This window comes from Furipterus horrens, unplaced genomic scaffold (genome assembly GCF_987537825.1).
Source record: "Furipterus horrens unplaced genomic scaffold, mFurHor1.1.pri manual_scaffold_4, whole genome shotgun sequence".
NCBI classification, from domain to species: Eukaryota; Metazoa; Chordata; class Mammalia; order Chiroptera; family Furipteridae; genus Furipterus; species Furipterus horrens.
Window position 1 is genome coordinate 16,917,050 of NW_028327174.1, and position 26,372 is coordinate 16,943,421.

Sequence of the window (26,372 nt, forward strand, 5' to 3'; positions counted from 1 at the left end):
TTTCATCTTTTCTTTAATGACTATAGGCTCCAGTTATTTTCATGGAGAGTTTTATTTACTGAGTATACTTTGAAATTCTTTTGCATTGTAATTATACTTCTTATAGATATGTGCAAATACGTAGAAACACAGAATATATACTTTAATTTTCCATAACTAACTAACTACTCTTATTAATTAATGATTTGTTCTTAATTAGAAAGTGTTTGATATTTTTTAATGAAAAATTTGGTCTTTATTTTGTTTATTATTACCAAAGTTTCACATTGAGTTCTTAGGCTAATATATCAGATCATCAGATTATGTATGCAGAATTATTTTTGACTGTTAGAGGTTCACATATATGTCTGTCTATATACTTTACTAATATTCTATGCTTTTCCTCTTTGAGGGGAAAGGAATTTGAACTTGCATTCTGTTATAAGTCTCTTCTGCTTTCTAGCTTCTTTAGATATCCAAGTTCAAAGGACATACCATACTTTGTAAGAGGCACCAGAGCACTTACAGTACTAAATAGTATCACAAGCACTTTTACAAAGAAGTGATTAATTTCTGTAGGATATATACTAGTGTATACCGCTGATGTATACAGGGCTTGTATTTGTTTTCTCTAATGTATAGAACTAATAATATTCAAATAAGCTGCCTTTAATAGTAAGTGTATCTTCTAAGACAAGAAGAGCTATAAATATGTAAATAAAACTATTAAAACATTTACCAAAACATATTGGTTTCATATTTAAATTGTGTGTAGTTTTCCAGTTTTTGGATTTTAGTTTTATTCTTATATAATTCAGAATATATTTAAGGAAAACTCAGTTATTGATATGAAAGAAAATATATTAGCTTATTTTCCATCACTTTATTCCTAAAAATATTTTAAGTTTTATTGTTTGGGGAATTTCAAGTACTTAACTTGCAGTGATAAGACAGTTTTGAATCTTTCAGAGTTCTACGGTAGCCCCATCTACGCAGCAAGTGAAGACACCACAGACTTCAAATGCTCCTGATCTAAGTGACGCAATTGTGAAACTATTCAATGACTTTGATGTTAAAGAAAGCTCCTATCATTTAGTGATTTCTCATCTAGATCTACACATATGTGATGATATTCATGCTAAAGAAAAAGGTAATGAAAGCTGCTCATTTTAAACTATTTTGTTTTTTTCTAAAATTTACTATAAAACTATTTTTTATCATATGTTATACATAGTATAATTGGTCATAATTTTATCATTCGTAAGAGACACATACGTGAAAGGTGTAATGTTAAACATTATAGATTGCCATACATTTATCAGGCTCCATAGAGACAGTGCTAGGGCAGGTGCGAGTTGGGCAGGGGCTGAGCAACTCTGCTCCATGAAGGAAAGTAATTAAACAGGGGCAAAGGAGAACCTTAGAAACTAAGAAGCAAAATGTCATCATATGCTTACTCTGTGCAAACTTGCCGGTAGGACCACAAGAAGAAGCACCCAGATGCTTCAGTCAGCTTCTCAGAGTTTTGTAAGTGCTCAGAGAGGTGGAAGATCGTGTCTGCTAAGAGAAAGAAAAACTTAAAGACTTGGCAAAGGTGTCAGAAAAGGCCCTTTATGAAAGAGAAAGGAAAACTTGTACCTCTCCTGAAAGGGAAGTAGAAAAGAAATTCAAGAACCCCAGTGTACCCAAGAGGCCTCCTTCAGCTTTTTTGTTGTTTTGTTCTGAGTATCGCCCCACAATCTAAGGAGAGCATCCCTGCTTATCCATTGGTGATGCTGCTAAGAAGCTGGGAGAGATGTGGAGTTGCAAGACTGCAGGTGACAGGCAGTCTGATGCAATGAAGGCGGCAAAGCTGAATAAGTACGAAAAGGATATTCTGTGTCCCGGGGGAAGGAAAGCCTGATGCTGCAAAAAAGGGAGTTTTCAAGGCTGAATAGGCAAGAAAAAGAAAGTTGAGGAAGGAGGAAGATAAGATCAAGAGGAGGAGGAGGAAGATGATGATGATGAATGAGTTGGTTCTAGTGGTTTTTTTCTTGTTCTATAACCCCCTCAACACAATTCACTCAAAAAAAAAATTGAAATACAAGGCTGTGTAAGATTTGTTTTTAAACCGTACAGTGTCTTTTTTTTGTATAGTTAACACATTACTGAATGTGTCTTTAGATAGCTCTCTCCTCGTGGTATTTTTAATAGCCACTAACCTTGCCTGGAACAGTATAGGAGTTGTAAATTGGCATGAAATTTAGAGCAGGTTCTTGTTGGTGCACAGCACAAATTAGTTATATATGGGGATGGTAGATTTTTCATTCTCAGTTGTCTCTGATACAGCTTTTATGAAATGGTCTGTTAACTGAATGCCATTCTGTAATTGCAAAAAAATGTTGCGGCTGTTTTGTTGACAGTTTGAATACTTCTAAGTAAACACAGGGCTTTTTTTTTTTAATAAAAAAAATAAATATTATGTATTTGTAATTTTATTTTGTTTTAGTAGTTAGTACTTGTCAGCTATCAATGCTAATAAAATTAGATTAAAAAAATCAAAGACTGCGTGTATGATGTCCTTAGAAGATGATGGAATGTAAGACTTGCTTTTGAATGAACTTTAAAAAATTTTAAAATTTTCTATAAATTATTGTCCATACTCTGTTTATAATTTGCAGTTGTGTTTTCAGCATGGTGGTTTAGAGTTTTCTGACCCCAAGTGCATATAAACATAATTGTGTAGCTGTTTAACATTTTTGTTTCCCCTCCTCCCAATACTCTAAAATTTGGTTAGGAAGCTAAATTTCAGTTAACAAGCTTTCTTTTTCTTTCCTCTTAGGTTTTGTTTCTCTTATTTTTTCTTATTTAATAGACAAAGGTAACAGGTAGCAGGATGCTGTTCTTGGTTACTTTGAAAATTCGTGCTTCTCTAGTCTAGACTCTGGGACATTTCTCTCTCAGAGCGTGTCCCTGGCCCATCAGTGTTAGAAGGTTCAGTAAGTAGTCCTGTCTCTAGGACAGTGGTTTTCAGACTTTAGTGAGCATGAGGATCAAGCTGAGGATTTTTTAAAAATGGAGATATTTGACGTGTGTCCTTCAGACTTAACTCAGAATCATAGCTATGAATATTGTTGCTCTGGTGCAAAAAAAAAAACAAAAAACGAGTAAGAGAAAGAACTTCATTGCTGTGGGGAGGAAGGTGGAGGAAAGGTGAAAAAGAAAAGAAAATTGTTGCTCTGGATTTTTAAAACTGAGAAAGTGAATATTGAGGCTGGTCCTGGATACTTAATAGTAGAAATGATCTTGCCTTCATCATGTAAGGCTACCAGATCAAAAGGTGCAGCATAAAATGTGAGCAAGATTGGGAATTTGGCGAAGGTTTATTGTCCTTCCTTTGGTCATTTTTGTGTCATTTGGTGTCGTTGGTAATTTGGAAGGAAATCTAAAAAAATTAAACCAAAATAACAAAATGAGGAGTCAAGGTTAAATAATAAGCAAAATAACAGAGGAAAGTGTTTTCCATGTTCTTCTACATTCTTCACTTTTCATATTTCCTCAGAGAATAAGCTGAATGGTATTTTTAAAGAGGAAACCCCTTGACCAAAATATCTTCTTCATTGTACAGATCTGTAATTAGTTCTCTCCTATTCTGAAATACCGAAAGTTCTGAAATGCTGTTGCTTAGGTTTGTGAAAAACTTGTTTGCTAGAAAAACTTGACCTAAATGGACACATTGCTATTCCTCATCTTTATTTTACCCACTTAATGTAAATATTTGAGTTTGGCTGTGGAATTACTATTTTTTATTACTTGGAGTACTGCCTCAGAATCTGCTGGAGGTGTTGTATGATATGCCTTGTGTATGTATATATATGTGTGTGTGTGTGTGTGTGTGTGTGTGTGTGTGTGTGTGTGTGTGTGTGTGTATACTTTTACTTTCATAGAATATCTTTTAAATTTTAAATTCTGAAAATTTGGTTCTGGGTTTTTTGTTTTTTTTTAATTGATAAGAGAGTGAAAAAGCAACTCATCTTTATTTTTCCCAGTGGCGTGCTGTTGTCCCATTGTGATTTAGGAATAATTTCTCTCCTGCTGCGTCAGTAAGGGTGTCGGGCTGTGAATTAAATACTACGTCCAAAGTTTTTAAATGAGTGGTTGTATGTCTGTACTAGAAATTCTGCTAGTTGAGATAAATTAGAGTTAAATGAATAAAGAGAGAGTGTACATAGCTGGGTCTTAATTTGTATTTGATTTGTCTGTGCTGTTTTAAAAGTTTAGTTTGATGTTGGAGTTACAACAACTTACCTACTTTTGATCTTAATATAGCTATGTGATCCTGAACAATTTACCTAACCTAATAGACTCACTTTCTCTTCAGTAAGAGACAAGATGATATAATGTAGTGACAAATATTTCCTGAGTTCAAAACCAACTCTACATATTGGCTGTATGATCTTTGCCTATTTTACTTCTTTGTGTCTCAATTTTTTAATCTAGAAAGTGAGCATAATAATAGTAGTATCTATCTCATAGGGTTGTTATGAAGAACAAATGAGTAAGTATACTTGAAGTGTTTAAAACAATGCTTGACACATTAAGGCTGTAAATATAAAAGTTGTGTAACTGCACCCTCATTTTTTAGCCTATTACTTTGCAAATGATACGAGGTTAATACTTATTAGATTGAATTGCATTTCATAAAATTCTTAAGTATTATCCATGATAAAAGAGAGACATTTATTACTGTGTAGACTGTAGGTATAATAAATTGTTTCTGATACTTGCTTAATATTCTTTTTTTTTCTTTCAAATCCAACCCTTTTTGTTCCCCCAGAGTCAAACAGACGTATTAGTGGAGGAGCTATGCAACTATCTTTTACACAGCTAACTATAGATTATTATCCTTATCACAAAGCAGGTATGTATAACAATTTTTTCAAAAGACATAAATCTTGCTTTCAAGTTATGTAGCAAATTTATTTCATTTTGTTTTATTTTTGTTTTAATTTTAAAAGCAGAAAGAGATCAAGACATTTGTTATTTTTCCCCCATAGTATCTTACCAAGAAAATATAATTGCCATAGAAAATAATCATGCATTTTATATTGAGGTTTATGTAGATTGTTAGAAAGTATAATAGTTAGATATTGGCAATATAGTAAATAATTTAAAACTTTTTAAAAGTTGAGAACACAGGGGACACATATTTGTGCTATTTTGTTAATTGTGACAAAACAAATTTATTAATATGTTTGAATTTTTAAGTGATCTATTTAGATATTAAAAAATCAAAAAAGAATATAAAGCAAAAGGATAGTGATTTTAGCTAAGTTGTAGGAGTCTAGGAACTTGTTTTTGAAAAATTTTTAATATTTTCTACATCTTATCAATAAATAATATTTAGTAGGCTCCTTAATAGTCAAATATTGATAGATTCTTTATCTCAAATAAGAAAAGAATGTATGTTAATGGCCAAATTAATTAATTTGACCTTATACCGATCTCTGCATTTTGGTAGTATGTGGCTTTTTGTTTTTAATTCACACAAATAACTATAATGAGTTTTCTAGGTTACATATACCTAAAATATTTTAACTCTAGAAATCATTCATATTGGGTGGTAAAACTTTCAGTTATAAAGTAGATTTCATTTTCTTAACCCTTTTATATGTATATTACTTTCCTTAGTTGCTACAGAGAAACCTGATAATCCTGATGTCTATCTTGAGAATTTTTATTGGTATCTTCAGTTTTTTTAAATAATCCTCATCATTTTTCTGGATAAGTTTTTGTTAGTCACTTTACAACAGCTCTTTGATGAAAAGACTGTTTTCTTTGATGGTTGAGCATTCAGTGAAGGTTCACCAGCAGTGCTGCTTCTAATTGAAACTTTGAGTAATATTTTACCAAGGGTAGGCTCTAGATAGAAACCCTCCCTGATTATTTCCTTTTGACTTTCCTTCCCTCTATTCTGTTTGCTCATATTTTCTAGAAAGATTAAAATCTGTAATAAGTGAAGGGTGTAAATTTATTGGAAAATTGAAGAATCCCTTAAGAATATGAAAAAAATCTCATTAGATGCACAATAGAATAAATGAAAATTATGTATTCTTCAGTGAAGTTTCTTGTTATTCATTTTACAGGAGATAGTTGTAATCATTGGATGTATTTTAGTGATGCAACCAAGACAAAAAATGGATGGGCCAATGAATTGTTACATGAATTTGAGTGCAACGTTGAAATGCTTAAACAGGCTATAAAGGATCATAATGGAGGTTCACCTCCTAAATCACCAACACATGTCTCTCCCCAGCACACACAAACAGGTATTTTACCTATAACAACATTATGGCATTCCTTTAATATTAATTGTGTGTGTGAGTGTGTGTTCATAATATGATATTTTCTGTAAATAAGTATTATGTTTAAATGTATAAAAATTCTGCATCTTATTTAGATCGTAGGCATAGAATATTTTAGATTCTTAAATGGCTAGTAGGTTTCTTTCTGTTTTTAATAATTATTTCAAACGAAAGTTATCATGTGAGAGTGTCTTAAATGTGATATACGTATGATTCCTGTTCAAAGAACACTCATATGAAAAAATGATCATTATAATAACTTACATTTCCATATCAGTTTATATATAAAGTGTTTCCACATATATTATCTCATTGGAGAAATCAGAGTTCATCTGTATTTCTAGTAGCTGTCATAATAGTAAAAGAGCGATTGTTAGAAAAAAAATGCAATAAATTAAAAGAAATTTTTGTTTCCCACAGAGAAAGATGCAGCTCTGAAAGGGACTTCCAAAACACCTTCAGTATTATCTCAAAAATCCAAAGCTAAGTTAATGTCTAGTTCTGTTGTGGTAAGACTTGCAGATTTCAATATATACCAGGTATGTTTTACTTTTTAAATTAAATCTTCTGATGAATACATTTAGTGTCTCCTGAAACTCTTATAAACTAATGCCACCATTTTATTTAAAAACATCAGACCAGATATGTGAAACACCTAAATTAGACAAGATAGAAAATATCAGTTCGTTAATTTTTGTGTATATAGTTTCCCAGGATTAGGCACACTGTGACATTAAAGTCACAGTGCTTTAGATTGCCAAGTCTACTCAAGACTGATGATACCAACTGCAAGTTCAGGGGTTTTCATAAACTGCCTGCAGATTTGAGAATTCACTGGAAAAATTCACAGAACTCTCTGAAATCGATTATACTCAGAGTCACATTCATTACAGAGGAAAGAATACAAATTAGAACTAACCATAGGAGGGTTCTAAATTCAGAACTTCTTTTTCCTCAGGACACATTAGCCTCATGGCATAGATGTCTAACAATATGTATAAAATATTGCCCGCTAGTTGAATTTAGTCTCTAGGTGGATTGATACCAGGTGATCCATGGTGTCTGCCTTCTAAACACTATTAAGGTAATCGAAGTGTGGCCAATCCCACTCTGAGACATCTTGTGAGCATAAACTATCACTTGTGGCCCCAGGGGTCCACCATGAATAGAAAGTCCAGTAGTGTAGAATTACCTCCTGAGAGCAGGGACAAAGGCCAGACCTCTCTTAGTGGTCCAGATTCCTTATTACACAATTGTTTCAGTGGTAGAAACTAGAATACCTTTTGCCTTATCAAACTACCATTTATTGGCTATACTGTGAACATAATTTTGTAGCTAAGAACTCTGTGTCCCATTTACACTAAAAATCTTATTCAGGCTGTAATCTCACAACATAGTTTAACTTCACAATTCCTGAGACAAACACAATCGAATATGTGACCTATTTTTTTTTTAATGAATGAAAGGGTTTCCGATGTGTGTCAGTATTTATGAATTGTTCTCATTTATTTTGATAAACCTGTGCCTTTGAAACTTAGTTTTATCTGAAAAGTTTTCATTTTACTCATTGGTTTTCAGCTGGGCCTGATTTTGCTCCCCAGGGGATATTTGGCTTTGTCTAGAGAACAATTGTGGTTGTCACAGTTGGAGGAGGGTAACTACTGACATTAGTGTGTAGACCAGTGATTCTGCTAAACATTCTACAGTGCACTAGACAGCTTCCGCAACAAAGAATTATCTGGCCCCAAATGTCAATAATGTCAATTTTTGGGAACCGTGGTTTAACAGTTATATTTTTTATTGTGCTATTGCTTCTTTCTTTACATTCTATATATAATGCGTCTCATTTAAAGAAGACTTTAAATTATGAGATTTAATAGATTCAAATGGTAATGAATTTCTCATAATCTCAAATGGTTGGGGGTGAAATACAGTAAAGAAATCCCACATACACAAATACAGTACACCAGAACAAAACAAAAGTAACTGGAGGAAAATAAAATAGTATATTTATTCCATTTTGATAACTTTTTAACTACTAAAGGGAAAGGATAAGCTGTTGTCTATTAAAAAACTTGACACTCTGAGTTGGAAAGAATTTATTTCCATATATACAGAGAAAAGCTTCTTAATAAGATAATGTAAGGAGCTGACTTAAATTTATAAAGACTACAAATAAAAGATTTGATTAGCAATTTACATAATGTAAGGAACTGGCTTAAATTTATAAAGACTACAGATAATTAAAATATTTGATTAGCAATTTACATAAGAGAAAACATAAACCATTGAAAAAAGCATTTTACTTTGTATGAGAAATACACATGTTTGTTGAATGAATGAAAAAATACATCCTTGATCTACTAAGTAAGCATAAATAAATGAAATTGATTTGGGGGAAATTAGTATATACATTTTTAATGTAATTATAAATGATTAATTTGGGGGATAACAAGAACCTTTAACAGTGTTTTTTTAAAAAATAATTTAGACTAAGAAGCATTTATAATTGTATTATTTTTATTGTAGGATATACGTAACAATTCAGCATCTTAATAATTTTTAAGTGTATAATACATTGGTATTAAGTATATTCACATTGTTGTACAACTTTCATCACTGTCCATCTTCATAATTTTTTATTATCTCCAACTAAAATTCTGTATGTAATAATTTTTCATAATAAAGAAATTTGGGTAAAGAATTATTATAGTGGAGAAGCATTCTGGTCTTGAGGACTTAGAACTATGTCCAGACTCTGCTATTTACTTATTTGCTTTGTCTTACAGAAATATTCTGTCTGCTATTTTAAGGCTCAAAATAATAAGTTTGCAAGGAATGTTGTACAAAGTTGATTTTGTAATGGATAAAATCCAAAGAGATGATTGTTTACCGAATAGTTAATTTAAAAATAATTTAATGTGTGCCCTGACTGGTGTGGCTTAGTGGGTTGGGTGTCCTCTCCTGCAAACTGAAAGGTCACTGGTTTGATTCCCAGTTAGGTCACATGCCTGAGTTGTGGGCCAGGTCCCCGGTGAGGAGACATGCAAGGGGCAACTGATCGATGTTTCTCTCTTACACCAATGTTTCTCTCCCTCTTTTTCTCCCTTCCTTCCCCTCTCTCTAAAAATAAATAAAATCTTTTTTAAGTGCCTAGTAAAAATAACTTAATGTGCAGTTGAATATATAACAAAATTTTCATTGGAAATTAACCATTAATAAATTTTTGGAAACAGTTTTAATAGTTTGAAGTGATATCTGTGTTGCATAAATTCTTTGGAAAGGGCCTTATTCAGTGTTACTTAAGGAAACTCAATCATTTTTTCAGGTCTCTACAGCAGAACAATGTCGTTCTTCCCCGAAAAGTATGATTTCTTGCAATAAAAAATCCCTGTATCTTCCACAAGAAATGTCAGCTGTCTATATAGAATTCACAGAGTATTATTATCCAGACGGAAAGGATTTTCCAAGTAAGAGGGTTTCCTATTTTGTTATTATTTGTCCATTACTTGGGAATGATTTTTTATTTTTTTCTTGCTAAGTTGTTGAGTTTTATAAATGTGAAAAAGAATCGAAAGTCCATTGTTCTTTTCTCTTGCTATCATTGTATGTAGTATACAACTCTAGGATAATATTTTTATATATTATTTGTTCATATGTTCTTTTCCCTCACTAGCTTGTAGCATACTTGATGTCAGGAATTATGTAGTATTCATGTTTCATATTATCCCCGAGTTTTGACTCGTTTTTATACTTAGTAGCTGTTTGTTTAATAAAAGGCTATTTGTAGAATAAAATTTTTTTACTTTAGTAAAACTCCATTTGTATTTCTGCTGTATAAATATAAACACTGTATTTCATTGAAAAAAAAAAAGAATAAGTTATCCTTTTAGTTCAAGAGAATTTTGGGGGCTGGTTTTTAATGCCTATATAATATATGTTAGACAACTTTTGGCACTTTAATTAGAAACACTGAATTAAATGAAATTTTATTTGTAAGCTACTTTGGCTGCCTAAAGTTAAAATGATTATATATTTGCGTTCTCTGAATATTAAGATTCTGTGCTACTTGTCGCAGTTAATCTAGGAGTCCTTCAAACTAAAATTTGCCTTTGTTTATATGGTACCTTTTTCATTATTGTAATTAAAAAATCATAGTTGAGAAAAAAGTGTTTAAATGAAATGGGTTATGTTATTGGAAGACAGAAGTTTTATGTCCTCTCTTAAAAGTGGAACTCCAGAATAGTTTGACCTAATTCGCCCACTTGTTTAATATTGACTTAATGTAGATTCTTAGTTTCAAAGGGGGTATCTGATGCTCATGCCTTTGCTGTTACCTAAAAAGAAGGTAGTGTAGAGAAATAGATGTAGAACTATTTTATTGCTTTAATTTTTGTTTTTGCCAGACTTTTGTGATCTAATTCTTACCATTTCATGCTTTTCAACAGTCTTTTGTGCATTTCTCATTTGTTTGTTTCTTCTGCCTTCCTGACTAAAATAATGAGAAAATTGAGATAGATTTAAGACATTTGCTCAGCACCTTTTAAAGAGTAAAATGGCACAGCTGAAACTAAAGCCTAGGTCTTCTAAATACAAGTTCACTTTCCCCCCACTGTTTTCCAAGGACATTCACAGCCGTTTTTCTATAATTGGGTAATTCTGTTGTTTCCAGCCCTCTCCCACACCCCCAAAATTGTTTTCCTTAAATGATATATCATTGAACTAGTCATTTTTCTTCAAGAGCTAAGACTAGTTTCCAGGATTTCTAACTTCTGATCTAGGTTTATTTCTATCAGTTTTGTTAACATATGCCAAAGAAATAATAATCCTATTCTATAATCTGTACATTTTTTTCTCATAAAAATATAAAATTTCTTCCCAGCAGTTAAAATCTAAGCCGCCTAGATACCTAGAGGTGGAATTGCCAGGTTATATTTTAACTTTTTATTATGAAAAAATTTCAAATGCACACAAATGTAAAGAGGGTTGTATATTGAATCCCCATCTACAGGCATTCACTTTTAGTCCTCATGTTTCATCTTTCTATTAAGTGATCCAACTTTTAAAACATATAACTTTTAAAGTAATTATAAATGTAATATGTTCATTGTATTAAAAAAAGAAAATGCCAAAAATAAAAAATGCCCTTAAGCCTATAATTTCAAGACAGCTCCTCCTAAAACCTTAGTGTATTACTTTGCTACACTGCCATAACAAAGAATCACACACTGAGTGGTTTAAACAACAGGAATTTATTTCTTCACAGTTCAGGAGGCTAGAAGTTCTCAGTCACAGTGTGGACAGAGCTGTTGCCTCGGATACCTCTCTCCTTGGCTTGTAGGTGGCCGTCTTCTTACATGGTCTTTCCTAATCTCTTCTTGTGACACATGTCATACTGGACAAGGGCCCACGCCTATGAATTCATTTTTTACCATAATTGCCTCTTTAAAAGCCCTATCTCCATATATAGTCACGTTCTGAGGTAGATTAGAACTTCAGCATATCAATTTTGAGGGGACATAGTTCAGACCATAACAATAAGTAGAGTATTGTTAGTTCTGTTTTTAAGGTGTTTCTTTTACATATATGATTTACATCCTGTTTTTTTCTTCTTAGTGATATGAGCATATTTCAGGTTTCTACACATAGGTTCCAAGTTTCTTCTTCTGTCTGAGCTATGCAGTCAGGGTTCTTCTTTCCTTTTGTGCTCTAGCCTTGGGGACTAGGTTTGCTGTCTAGTCTTCTGTGTGGCTGCCACCGTCACTTATTCTGTACTTGAGATTGCCTTCTCCTTTCTTCCCTTCCAGAGTGTGGCGCGATCTCCTTAACATCCCACTTCCTTGCTCTTTCCAAAGACAAGCATCTGCATGCCAAGTGAATGTTGGAGCTGAATTACAGAGTGTCTGCTTTCTTGTCTCTCTTGAGTGTTAGTCTATGAACTTTTTTAAGGAAAGGAACCATGTCCTATTTTTAAAAATTAATTCTTTGTGCTTAACGTAATACATAGTGAATAATTCCTGAAAAAAGTAAATGAAAGAGAGAGTGAGGAGAGAGACAGAGAAATGGAAGAAGGAGTGTAAAAAAAAAAAAAGAAAGAAAGAAAGAAAAAGAAAGGAAAAAGAAATCCTTTCTATTCAGGACGTTGTTATACGTAATGCTGTTTCTACTGCTATCCCATCCCTTGGGCTTATTTTTCTTAAATTAATAAAGCTTAAAAGTTCTATATATGCATACTGTTTGCTTTGGTAGAGATAAATAGGTCTGAATTTTTGGAATAAAATAGCTTCATCAAGATGATCTGAAAATGATACTGGCTTTTATGACATAAATATATGTGGCTTTCTGGAAGTGATATATACTCTAATTAAAAATATTAGTTTAACATTTATTAGCACCAAAACATTTATCTAACCCCCAGGCATTCTAATATTTTGGGGGAGCTTTGAAAATGAGTATATTCATTTGATTACTTCAGAGATAGTTGAGTTTTTACTTTGCACCAAGCACTATTCTAAGTTTAGCATTAACAGGAGAGTAAAACTGTACATGGTCCCTTCTCTCACAGAGTTTTGCCTGGTTGACCACTTACCTCTTTGTGGAGGATTCAGATTAAGATTCAGGTAGTGGAAGTCCTTACAGAAATAAGTGATTAAGGATCACAACTAATGTAGTAATTCATTGAAAAGGCAAAGTTTTTGAAAGTTTGCTTATTGGTGACTGTAACATTAGGAAAAGAAATCTAAACAGTATTTCCCATCTGTACAGTTAGTTTTAGATTAAATTTTATATTCTTCAGTTAGTGAAACAAAAATATGATTTTTGTCTATCTAAATGTGTTTGCTATCATCTACATGTGTCACTTTAGTTTTGTAACTATCTGAAAAACTTGACCTTAATTTAAAAAGAATAAATATGTTAATAATGTCTTTTCTGTTCTCAGGGAAGATTCAGAACTATCTGTTTATTAAAAATCTTTTTGAAATTTTTTTCTCCACAGTTCCATCTCCCAACCTTTATAGCCAGCTGAATGCACTACAGTTTACTGTGGATGAAAGAAGTATTCTATGGTTAAATCAATTTCTGTTGGATTTAAAACAGAGCCTTAATCAATTTATGGCTGTTTACAAGTTGAATGACAATTCAAAATCTGATGAGCATGTTGATATTCGAGTTGATGGCTTAATGCTAAAGGTATCATATAAACAAGGGGCTACGAGAGCAAAACCATTTGTACAGAAGGAAACTTAACACCATTATAATTTCCAGGATTTAAGAGGGGCATTCAAATATAAATCACCTTCATTGCATCTTAATTTTGATTTTGAAATTTTAGTTTTAATTTTCAATTATAGAAGCTTTAAGAGACTTTCCTGCTTCTTTCTCTACCTTTTATTTTTTTCATTGCTCATCCATTTGGAGGTAAGCAGTAGACGTAAAATTTAAATCAGTCATTTTGTTCCTACTTCTTACCCGAGCTGATAAAAATTTTCTTTTAAAGAGGGTAAATAATACAATGAAGCTTTTAAGTGAAATCTGAGTTTTATGTATTCACATTTATTCTATTATTAATATCCAAAGATAATAGAAAGTTGCTCAGTATTACAGCCAAGTGATCGGTAATTTGAATTCCATGGACATTTAAACTTTAAAGGAAGGAAATTAAAAAAAAAAATGTTTAGTGTAAAATAAGCCTAGGGCATGGATGAAAACTTCAGTGTTGCTGGTAGACTAAATTTATATACCTTTAATTTCTTTTCTGTAAATTGGGATTAATAATTAACAATTACATTATAAAAATGTTTTTAAAATCTTACAATATTCAGTATAAAGAAACACATTTTGTAACAGAATTATAATTAAAAATATAATTATATAATGATCTTTACATTTTCTGAGTATGGCCAGTTTTAAAACCAGTCACTTTGAACTCTTTGATGTGAATATTGTAAGGACTGGGCTTAATGATATCTGGAAAATTTTTTTAGTATATTACTGGACCTATACATTTAAGTTTATTTTCTTAATATTTTTCTCCAAAAGAAGGATTCTAATGATAATCTGTCGAGTAATAATTCATCATTTATTCATCCTCCAAATTGCTTGAATCTAAAATACCCTAACAAAAAACTTTCTTTTTTAAACTTGACACTGTCTTATGTATGCTCATGGCAGAATAAGCATTTAGTATTACTGGTTTAATTTAATTTTGTTCTTTTTATTTTGTGATATGTTGTATGCAAATATATTTGTGTTATATATATTTTTCATAATTTATGTTTTTTTAAAGCTTTCCTTAGTAGTAACTTATTTATTCTTTTATACTCAGTTTAATGAAAAGATTTAGGGGCAGAAAGTTAGTATTTTATGTCTGATTAGGAAAGCAGTATTTCGGGTGGGAATGTTAAAAAGAATTGTTTTTGATTATTTTAGTTTCAAGATATATGGATTTGTAAGTTAGACTAGATTTACATTTTTCTCTTCTAGTTTGTTGTTCCTTCTGAAGTGAAATTTGAATGTCATCAGGATCAACCACATGCAATTTCTATTCAGAGTTCTGAAATGATTGCCACAAATACAAGGCACTGTCCAAACTGTCGACATTCTGATCTAGAAGCCTTGTTTCAAAACTTTAAAGATTGCAACTTTTTCAGTAAAACATTTACCAGCTTTCCCAAATCTGGTGACAATTTTAATCTTCTGCATCCAATCTTCCAGAGACATGCTCATGAACAAGATACCAAAATGCATGAAGTTTATAAAGGAAATATTACTCCCAAGTTGAATAAACACACTCTTAAAACTTCTGCTGCCACAGATGTTTGGGCTGTGTACTTTTCTCAATTTTGGATAGATTATGAAGTGATGAAAAGTGGAAAAGGACGGCCAATAAATTTTATAGACTCTTTCCCTCTTTCCATCTGGATCTGTCAACCAACAAGGTATGCACGGTCTCAAAAAGAGCTGCAGACTTGTAATCAGGTATCTCTAAATACATCACAAAGTGAATCTAGTGACCTGACTGGCCGATTGAAGCGGAAAAAGCTTTTGAAGGAGTTCTACAGTACAGAGTCTGAGCCCTTGACAAATGGTGGTCAGAAATCTTCAGATACATTTTTAAGATTTTCCTCTTCATCATCAGATGCAGATATTCATGTCCTGGTTCATGTTCATAAACATATCACTATGCAGATCAATCACTACCAGTATCTGTTCCTGCTTTTCCTCCATGAGTCACTTATCCTGCTTTCAGAGAACTTAAAGAATGATGTAGAAGCTGTGACTGGCAGTCCTGCTAGTGAGACATCCATTTGCATTGGAATTTTACTTAAAAGTGCAGAAGTGGCTCTTTTACTACACCCAGTGGATCAAGCAAATACTGTCAAGTCTCCTGTTTCTGAAAGTGTGATCCCAGTGGTTTCGGATTATTTGCCTACAGAAAATGGAGAATTCTTGTCTTCAAAAAAGAAACAAGTTAGTAGTGGTATAAATCAAATTAGAAGTATAACTGTTAATCATAAGTCAGATAACAGATCTATGAGTGTTGACCTTAGCCATGTCCCTTTGAAGGATCCTTTGCTTTTTAAATCAGCTAGTGATACAAATCTGCAAAAAGGTATTTCTTTTCTGGATTACTTATCAGATAAAAACTTAGAGAAAATAAGTGAAGATGAAAGTAGTGGAATTCTTTGCAAAAGTGGCTCAGGGGAAATGGGATTAGAAAGAGGTGACAAAAAGGACTTACTTTATACGGATTCAAATAGTGTCTTAAACTACAGAGAAGATTCAAGTATGCTGTTATTTGGTAATGATCGTAATCAAAACATGCTTTCAAATAGTTTAACTAGAAAAGGAAATGAAGCCATAGAATCTATCTTCAAAGCTGAAGATTTGCTTCCAGAAACAGCTTCACTCTCTGAGAACCTGGAAAGCAGTAAAGAAGAAGCACCCACAGTTAGAACACTTAAATCACAGTCATCTTTAAGGTAACAATGTACTGTTGGAATTGGGGGGGGGTTGTTTTGGGGTGCACGTGCATGTGTATTTGTGTGAGTGCATATTTTGTTTTTGGACTGAAAACATGACAAAATATGACATTGTCAGGGGTTTAACGTATGGAAGAGTAGTTTTTTCAAAGTATGAAAATACTTTGAGATTAGACTTACAAAATATAATTTAAAAACTTGGGGATACTATATACATATTTTAATTTTGTTAAGAAATATTTTTAGAAGTTTTTACCTTATGCAATGATATTCTAATACTTGTGTAAACAGTGGGAAACCTAAGGAATGGTGCCCACCAAACCTGGCTCCACTCTGTATTTCTTATAGGAACATAAAAAGAAGCTCCTCACAAACCTCATTGGATACCATTTCACTTGACAGCATGATTTTGGAAGAACAGTTGTTAGAAAGTGATGGAAATGATAGCCATATATTTCTGGAAAAAGGTAAAACAATACAGTAAGGAATTTATTTTACATATACACAAACACATATCTTTGGAGTGATGTTTAAGTATTTTTAGTTATATTCAATAATTAATTATATCCCTCAAAATACATTTTATTTATACACAAAGACTATTGCACCTAATTTTCTAATAGTTGTTCCAGTGCTTCTTTTAACCAGATACTTCTCACTTTCTCTCCCCCACCCCCTCTTCTTTTTTCCCATCCATGGCTGCCTCTAACGCTTATTGGTGTTGCATATAGATCATAAAGCAGACAGTGTTAAAGCTTCTAGCTCTCTTACAGATACTTCTATATCTGGAATTTTGATTGGGTGGTCTCAATTACGTGGTCCTAGGACTGGAGTCCAGACTGGATCTACTTATTTCCATATCAGGATTCTCTCATATACATGATTATATCTTTTTTCTTATTTATTTATTTATCTTTAATTTTATTTTTTTTAAAGTATATTTTATTGATTATGCTTCTACAGTTGTCCCAATTTTTCTTCCCCTTTGCTCTCTGCCCGTAACCTTCCTTCCCTCCAGCAGCAATCCTACCTTAGTTCACGCCATGGGTCATGCATGTAAGTTCTTTGGTTTCTCCATTTACTTTACTATTCTTATCATCTCCCTGTCTTTTTTGTTCCTACCAGTTATGCTTCTTAATCCCCGCACCTTTTCCCCAATTCTCCCCCTTTCCATCTCCACTGATATCCCTCCAATATGATTTCCATATCTCTGGTTCTGTTCCTGTTCTAGTTGTTTGCTTAGTTTGTTTTGTGTTTTTAGATTCATTTGTTGATAGTTGGGAGTCTGTTGGCCTTTTATTGTTCATAGTTTTGATCTTTTTCTTAAATGTGTCCCTTTAACATTTCGTATAATAAGCTCTTGGTGATGATGAGCTCCTTTAACTTTGCCTTATCTGGCAAGCACTTTATCTCCTCTTCCATTCTAAATGATAACTTTACTGGGTAGAGTAATCTTGATTGTAGGTTCTTGCTTTTCATCACTTTGAATACTTCTTGCCAGTCCCTTCATGCCTGCAAAGTTTCTTTTGAGAAGTCAGCTGACAGTCTTATGGGAACTCCTTTGTAGGTAACTGTCTTCTTTTCTCTTGCTGCTTTTAAGATTCTTTCTTTATCTTTAACCCTTAGCATTTTAATTATGAGTGTCTTGGTGTGGTCCTCTTTGGGTCTAGCTTGTTTGGGACTCTGTGCTTCCTGGACTCATATGTCTATTTCCTTTGCTAAATTTGGGAAGTGTTCCTTCATTATTTTTTCAAATAATTTTCTGTTTCTTGCTCTTCTGGTTCTCCTTCTGGCACTCGTATGATTCGGATGTTGGTACATTTAAAGTTGTCCCAGAGGTTCCTCATCCTCTCCTCATTTTTTTCAATTCTTGTTTCTTATTCTATACTGATCGGTTGTGTATTTCTTCCTTATGTTCCAAATTGTTGATTTGAAACTCAGCTTTCTTTCCTTCACCATTGGTCTTGTGTGGATTTTTCATTTTACTTAGTATAGCCTTCACTTCTTCCCTTATGTGTTTGCCATACTCAGTCATTTCTGTCAGCATCATTATCACCAGTGTTTTAAACTCTGCGTCTGTTAGGTTGGCTATCTCCTTGTTGCTTAGTTGTCCCTCTGGAGCCTTGATCTGTTTCCTCTTTTGGGCCATACTTCTCTTGTCTGCTCAACTTGACAGCCTTTGCATTTGCCTCTGTGTCTTAGGTAGAGCTATCGCACCTGTTACATTGTAAGGAGCCTTAAGTATTTGTCAGTTCTAGGTGACCCATTTTACCACCTTGTGGCACTGTATGTGGGGGAGGGTTCAGAGAGGGAACAGTGCCGCTTGCTGAGCACTCACCCTTTTCCCCGTCACTTCACCCACTTCCCATATGCAACTGGCACCCCTCTAGCTGTTGTCCTGGTGGTGGTTCACAGAGTGGGTGGGTTTGTGTATGTTCTGGACTCCTGAAGAGTCCAGCAGTTTCTTCTGTCACCTCAACCCCCACTGGTTTTCACAGCCAGAATCAACAAGGCTTTATTTTCTTAGCACTGGAACCATGAGCTGTGCTGTCTGGCCTGGGACTGGGATCGCTCCCCAGGTTTCCCTTCTGGCTTTTATAATGCGTGACTGCTCTTCTCACTGGTCAGCCACAGCTACTGCCTTTTGCTACTGCACTGCGTCCTCTGCCCCAGCTCCCATCTCCCCTGCTCCTACCTGTCAGTGTGGATATTTCTTCTTTATATTTTTGTTTGTTGGACTTCCATGCAGTTTGATCTTCTGGTAGGTCTGGTTGTTTTTTGTTTTGAGGTAGCTGTAATCCTTCTGTGGTTGTAGAAGGAGGCGAAGCATGTCTAACTACACATTCATCTTTGCCAGATTTCTTTACATGATTATATCTGATGGAACTGCATGATTGCCCTTCTTAAAAATTTTAAAAAATTACTGATTTGAGAAAGAGAGAGAGAGAGAGAAATACTGATTCTGTTGTTCCACTTATTTATGCATTCATTTGTTGAATCTTGTATGTGTCCTGACTGGGGACTGAACCTGCAATCTTCAGATATTGGGACAACACTTTAACCTACTGAACTATCTGGTCAGGTTCAGAGGTTACCAATGCCCCAGTAAAGACAACTAGGAATGACTTAGAATTACATGCATTCCAACTACTAAGGCATTGGGGACTTTGAGAACAGGAATAAAAGCATGGGTCATAGCCAGGGAATAGTTGTCCCCAACACTGAAGCATAAGGGATGAGAGACACATACAAATTACTTTTTGTATATAGAGTAATAACCTTTTCGATGTATTTGAAGACAGGTTAGGTAAGGAAAGACTCATAGCTTCAGAAATGAAGCTTAGAGAAATTAGTATACAGTCAGGAAACAATAGCGGTAGATTTGGAATTCAGCTACTCTGACTAAAGGGTCTAAGCATTTAACAAGCCAGTATGCTATATGAGCCCTGTAGACGTGGAAATGATTATCATACCAAAAAGCCCTGATCTAACCCTGTTGCAGGCAATTCATAGCAATCACCTTTTCAGCATATTCTACCAGTTAAATGGAGAAAAGGAACTAATATGGGTCATAAAAATCTATTTTAGATTCATAGAGCTCTATTGCTAGTTCCTCTTCCACCTTTATGATTTTATATCCTACTTTAGCATAGGAGTTATGTTCTGTGATCAAAATATATTTCAAAAACAGTGTCCCTTTAGAAAATATCCCTGCTTAGTCTCAAAAAACACCCGTGATTTTCTCCATTGTTATTTCTGAATATTAAATAAAAGTGACTGTCACTCAATTTGGAAAATAAAGACAACTGCAGTTTGGAAAATAAAATAACTCCAAAGTTCCACAATCTAGTGATACCAACTATAATTTATTCTATAAATTTTTATATGTTATCACATATATATGTATTAGATGTCATGTTACATAGATGATTTTTTAACCTTTCTATCACATGTGCATTTTCTAATATTATTTAATGTAATGATGTTGGATGTTTAGATTGTTTATGGTTTGTTATAAAAATGCTATAATTAATATCATTCATGAAGTTTGCTTCCATTTCTAATTACTTTAGAATAGAGTGCAGCAGTAGACTATTTTTAGGATCTTGAAAAATAATCAAGACTTTATTTCTGTGTGTAATGTTTAAGTATGTGACTATATAGCCCTAAATCTCCTGAACTGTAATAATTTTCTTTATGTCACAGGAATCGGTTTTCATTAGGAACACTCTTGTTTTTTATTTTCTTTAATTTTATAAGAAATGTATGAGTATTTTCTCAGTGTAAAAAAAAAATCAGATATTATGGAAATATCCAAAGTGAAAAATGAAGGAGTCACTTTAAACTGCTCTTACTCTGGCCCTTGATACCTTTCCCTACTCCAGAAATAACACCCATTTGAACTTTTGGTATACACAGTGCACTTTCAGATCTTTTTCTATGTATTTGTATATGTTTATACATATATACTCTAACATATGTATGCAAACAGGCATACATGTGTAGATATGTTTGTATACATATTTATATACAGAGAAACAAACACATAGCTGGGCTACGACTCTACCATAGGCTCCAGTCTAGTTTCCCCACTTCTGTTCTTGTCAATTTGCAGTTCATTCTTCATTCCATAGGAAGAATATACTCTTTTAGAAAATGTAAATACTATCATGTTGATTTCCATTTTAATCCTGATAACTTCTCACTGCTATAAATTAAAAAACCTTAACATTACGACAATGTTCTGTGTGATATGGCCCCATTGTATCATTTCTGCTGTTTTTCCACGTGCTTATTACTGCACTTCAAATGTACTTTAGTATATTTCAATCTTTTTTAAATTTCTTGATGGTGACAAATCTTTTTCCTCCTTAGGGTCTTTGTACCTGTGCATAGGATACTATTTTTTTTCTGTTTACTTTTGCTTAAATATTACTTGATCAGGGAAGCCTCCTTAAACCCTAACTATGTTAGGAACTCCCTGTAAAATGGGAGTTTATTATCTCTTCAGGCCACAGTTGTATTTATATACATCGTCCCTGGCATGAAAAATAGTTTTATTCATTATTGCAGTGGATAATTTATTGAGCACCTACTATGTTGTCAGGCATTGGGTTAGAAGCTGATTGTAAAGTAGTAAATATAATAATAAAAAAAACATTGAGGCCATGTTTTGTATGTCTTTGGTTTTTCTAATCTAATTTTTCTAGTAATTACTTTTACAGTATTTTAAAAAAGTATTGATCTGTGACAGACACTGTTTAGAAAATTATCTTTTACCACAGAGAATTTGAGAAATATTGAAATATAGCACATTGAGAAATTAAAGCAGGTAGAAGAGGTTTGAGAACGATTACATTGATGATAGTGGCATCAACTTCATGTAGAAGATAATTAGAAGTTACTTTAGGATACTGAAAAGTAAAATTAAGGGGTAAAACTGGAACTATTCAATGTAGGACAAAGTACAGGGGACCATGCTGGCTGACTACAAACCTGCCCGTTGCACAAGCACTGTGCTAACATGGAGAACACAGGCTGTGGTCACTGTGGTAGATTTCTTGTTGTACTGTCTAACTTCAGGGCTTAAGTATCTCTAATATTTTATTGTGAAAAGGTATTTCTAATTACAATATATGCTAACTAATCACAATTTAATTTTTCTTTGTTTATTGTCTTTTAGTCCTGGATGATGTGGGTCAGTGGATTGAGCACTGGCCTGCGAACTGAAGGGTCGCCGGTTCGATTCCCAGTCCAGGGCACAGGCCTGGGTTGTGGGCCAGGTCCCCAGTTGGTGGCATGCGAGAGGCAACCACACGTTGACGTTTTTCTCCCTCTCTATTTCTCCCTCCCAAATCCTCTCTCTAAAAATATATAAAAAACATAAAGAAAATGAATAAGGTTATGTTTAGGAATGCATTAAAGGGATTGCCCATCTTGGTTAGATAAATGTAACATTTTTGGATCATTTGTAAAACTGATTTAAATTTATTAGTGTATTTTGTATCATTTCAGGTATTAAAAAAAATTCGAGTACAAATTTTCAGAGCCCAGCAGATAGTGTAAATGCCACCGCAAACCAACAGAATTGTGGTGAAACCTCTCCAGATGCCATCAGTACAAATTCAGAGGGTGCTCAAGAAAATTATAATGATCTGGTAATCATTTCAGAGAGATTCTATGAAGAGAAATGCTGCCAGCTTAATCTCATATCTAATCTATTCACATTTTAAGACATTAATATATAAAATGAATTGACTTAGATTGTGGGTGATCCACTTTGTTTTCTCTTGAAAATTCACTTTATACACCTGAAAATTCTTCCCTCTTACTGAATTGTTTTTTCCTGAATTTCACTTTAAATTTTTTGTTTTTTTATTGAGGAGGGTAAGTTCTATCTTCTTTTATCCTTTTTTTTTCAGTCTATTTTAGTCTCTATTTAAATATACTTTGAAAAAGTTTTATAATAAGGATGGTAGACAGTTCCTATGAGGGGCTTTCTACTAATGAAGTAATATTACTGGTTTATTTAAGCCCTCTTTACCTGGTGAAATATTTTATGTATGACTTAGAAAATATGGTCAACTTTTAATGGAAATGATTTTACATAGTATATAGTTGGTTTATTGGCCCACAGTTGTATTTTTAGAGGTTATATTATTAGTTTCCTGTGTTACTTATTAAATTTTGTTTTAATTACTTGGTATACTAATATTATTTATGTAATCATTGTCAGATGTCAGTCGTGATGTTTAAAATTACTGGTGTTAATGGGGAAATTGACATACGAGGGGAAGATACAGAAATCTGTCTTCAAGTGGATCAAGTAACACCGGCTCAATTAGGCAATATGAGTCTTCGGCACTACCTTTGTAATCGTCCAGTAGGTGAGACTTTAATATGACTTAAACTTCTTTTTTTATACATATGCCTGTCAGTATATAGGTGAATTCAAGGGACATTACATTTACATCAGAGATTTATTCTTTTAAATCACTTCATTTTTATAATGTTGATTAAGTTATTAGAAATATAATCTGTTGAAGGTGTAGTCTCTGATATTTTTCTGTTTCTGCTATTGATAAATTCTGTCTTTTTTCGTTTTCTGTTTGAGATAATGAGTTTGAGAAAACTGAGCTCTTTCTATCTGAAAAGAGTGATAGAGTAATTCTGTAAGGTCAAACTTAGTTCCATACTAGAATGTCAATTTCTATATTCCATTGTTTTGCTTATAAGCAAATATTTCCAAATACTTGGTATTTGAAAAAATCATGTATCCTGTCCTTATAGTATTTTATTCTAAAATAAACACCTTCCCTTGAACATAGAAGGATATAAGCAACAAAGCATGCAGTGTATGAAGAGGAAGCCACATTAAACCATCCCTTTTTCAAAGTTTAAATATAGTTATTTGTGGTGTTTAGTCATTGGAAGAAATGAACTTATTATAATAGTTATACTAAGAATCTACAGTGACAATATTCAGTTCTTTAAATCTTTTAAAAGTCACTACACTGTAATATTTTTCTTTGCTTTAAGCACAGAATGCTATATCTGATATATAACATACACTCCTACATGATAGCAAATAAGTGTGCTGTCACTTCACATCATAGGAATTGCAGATAAATGTGCCATTTCCCTATAAACCAGCATCATGGAAAGAAAATTGGCTCCTGGCTTTTTTGTGTGTGTAAGCCTTGCAGTTTACAATGTATCTGCTGAAAAAGAAAAGTTCAAGAATTTTGTATTAGGAAGTATAAATCCCAATAGCATGCAAAAAGAAAAAAGCTAAGTATATAGTTGGAAAGGTTTCATAGTGGACAAAACCAAAAAACGATTGAACATAGAATTTCAAAACTAGATTGTAGTTCTATACCCAACCGTACCTCTTTTTAAATTGTACAGCTTTAGAGTATTCCCAGTTTCAGCATTATTTTTTTTCCACTTTTCTTTATAGTTCACTTAGTACTCTATTACTTTTGTTCATGTTCTTCCTAACTGAGGAAGTCATTTTGAAATGCCTTGTATGTATGGGTTATATAGTCAGTGCTGTCTAATACCTTATTTTTCTCAACTGTCTCGGCTGTTAGAAGGATAAAAAAACAAACAGGAAGGGAGGGAGGGAAAAGGAAAAGGAAAGGGGATAAATGAAAAAAAAAATTAGTTTTAACATCTCAAACATTAATAAACATATAGAACAAAGATTGTATTTTGTTTGGTTGTTTTTATTTTCTATAATGTGTGGATTTTGGATGCCTTTGATAGGAAGACCTTAATATAATAGTTTTATGGCATAAGATATAGTAGAGAGGAGTGGTTTTTGACTAATGAAGATTTTACTTTATTTCTACTCCAAGTAAGCACTCTTTTTGTTTGAAATTATTTCTGGTTCTCAGCTCCATGGAGTATGCATCTGGTGCATGTGTGTGTAGATATAGATACATAGACATATATAGATTGGTAAAAGACACCATAAATTAACATTTACCAAATGGTTTGTTTCTAATCGCTCTTTTAAATAGAAGGTTAATTAACTTTTATTTTTCTTCGTATAGGAAAAAAACACTAACATATCTAAATACATATTCACGTCTATACTGAGGGAAAAGAAAGATTTTCTATCATGAATTTAATTAGTGGGGTCTGCTTTCGAGGACCCACAGGACAGATAACTTTGATTCCTCAATAACTGAAACTGCTTTGCCTTTCCAGAACAATTAGTTTGCTTTAACTCATAAATTTTATCTATTGTGAATTGGATCATATTTTTCTCCTTGCTGCCACAAAGCTCATTTTTGGTCCACCTTTGGTATAGAAATTTAAATAATATGTTTTGAATTATTAACCTTCCTACTTAGTTTTTCCTTTTCCTTTCTATCCTTATTTTTCTACTGCTTACTTTTTTATCTGATTATGCCATGTGCATGTTGTCTCTTATTCTTTAGGTAAGTAGGTAAAATAAAATAAACAATAGTTACTATGATAAATGGGCCAATTTAGTTTAATGGTTCCTCTAGAAACTTTTCTTTTTTTTAAATTGTATATTCTGTGGGTGCTTTATTGAAATTATAAAATTTATTTTTGAACTCGAGTATTTATTTATATCTCTGTAAGTACCTGAAGTTCTTTTTTGGAAGAAGGCTGAGGCATAAATAAATGTAAATATTTAATACCCAGTTTTAATAAGGAAGGTGCAAAACTTTCATCTTCTGTTACTTCTTGAGAAATGGCTTAGGATTCACTTTAAATGCCACGATTGTTTCTTCATGACAGTCATCCATTATATTACAAATGTATAGATAGGTACATACTCAGACACACTTAAGTATCTGAGGTATGCATGATATCAGATTTATGTTGCTTCATGTTACTGAAAAAAAATAGAGACAAGTAAACGTTATTGCAGTAGAATATTATGTATAAAGATTGAAATTAGGGTTGTATGTGGTATGTTGTATATGTACTGTAAATAGCAATTAAATTACAGGTAAATATTAAAACTTTATTATTGCTTTACCATTGTACAAAGTGACAATAACTTCTAATGCCAAATAATTGTGAGTGACATTTTTGAGTAGTACCACAGTTATAATTTTTATTTGTTCTTTTTCTGTAGGTTCTGATCATAAAGTGGTTATTAATTCCAAATCCTCTCCTGAGATTGCTTTGAGATTTGAAAGTGGGCCTGGTGCTGTAATACATTCTATGCTTGCGAAAAAACATGGATTTCTACAATGCCATATAGAAAACTTTAGCACTGAATTTCTCACATCTTCTCTTATGAATATTCAACATTTTTTGGAAGATGAAACGGTTGCAACAGTGATGCCAATGAAGATACAAGTTTCTAACACAAAAATAAATTTAAAAGTATGTTAAATATTTTCATATTTTCATATTATAAATGTTCACTTTGCCTACCTGAACTTTGATTCATGTCTAAGAATATGTCTTCTCTGTAATATATACTTTACCAGCATTTATTGAAATGAATGTGTTGGTCTTTGTGATGAAGGATGTAAAGATCCTTCTTAGAAATTAAAAAATATCAAAACAGAATGGT

The 26,372-nt window shown here is 32.8% G+C and overlaps 1 protein-coding gene across 1 annotated transcript in view; it reads left to right on the top strand.

The window, feature by feature from the left end:
- The window catches only part of BLTP3B (bridge-like lipid transfer protein family member 3B), an 86,900-nt gene that overhangs the window by 43,989 nt on the left and 16,539 nt on the right, over nucleotides 1-26,372 (top strand). Inside the window, exons 8-18 of the mRNA XM_090272641.1 lie at nucleotides 949-1,129; nucleotides 4,796-4,879; nucleotides 6,105-6,287; nucleotides 6,744-6,862; nucleotides 9,652-9,793; nucleotides 13,321-13,514; nucleotides 14,808-16,306; nucleotides 16,655-16,773; nucleotides 22,322-22,464; nucleotides 23,043-23,193; nucleotides 25,926-26,179. Coding sequence (XP_090128767.1) covers nucleotides 949-1,129; nucleotides 4,796-4,879; nucleotides 6,105-6,287; nucleotides 6,744-6,862; nucleotides 9,652-9,793; nucleotides 13,321-13,514; nucleotides 14,808-16,306; nucleotides 16,655-16,773; nucleotides 22,322-22,464; nucleotides 23,043-23,193; nucleotides 25,926-26,179 — 3,069 coding nt within the window. The remainder of the gene's footprint in view (nucleotides 1-948; nucleotides 1,130-4,795; nucleotides 4,880-6,104; nucleotides 6,288-6,743; nucleotides 6,863-9,651; nucleotides 9,794-13,320; nucleotides 13,515-14,807; nucleotides 16,307-16,654; nucleotides 16,774-22,321; nucleotides 22,465-23,042; nucleotides 23,194-25,925; nucleotides 26,180-26,372) is intronic.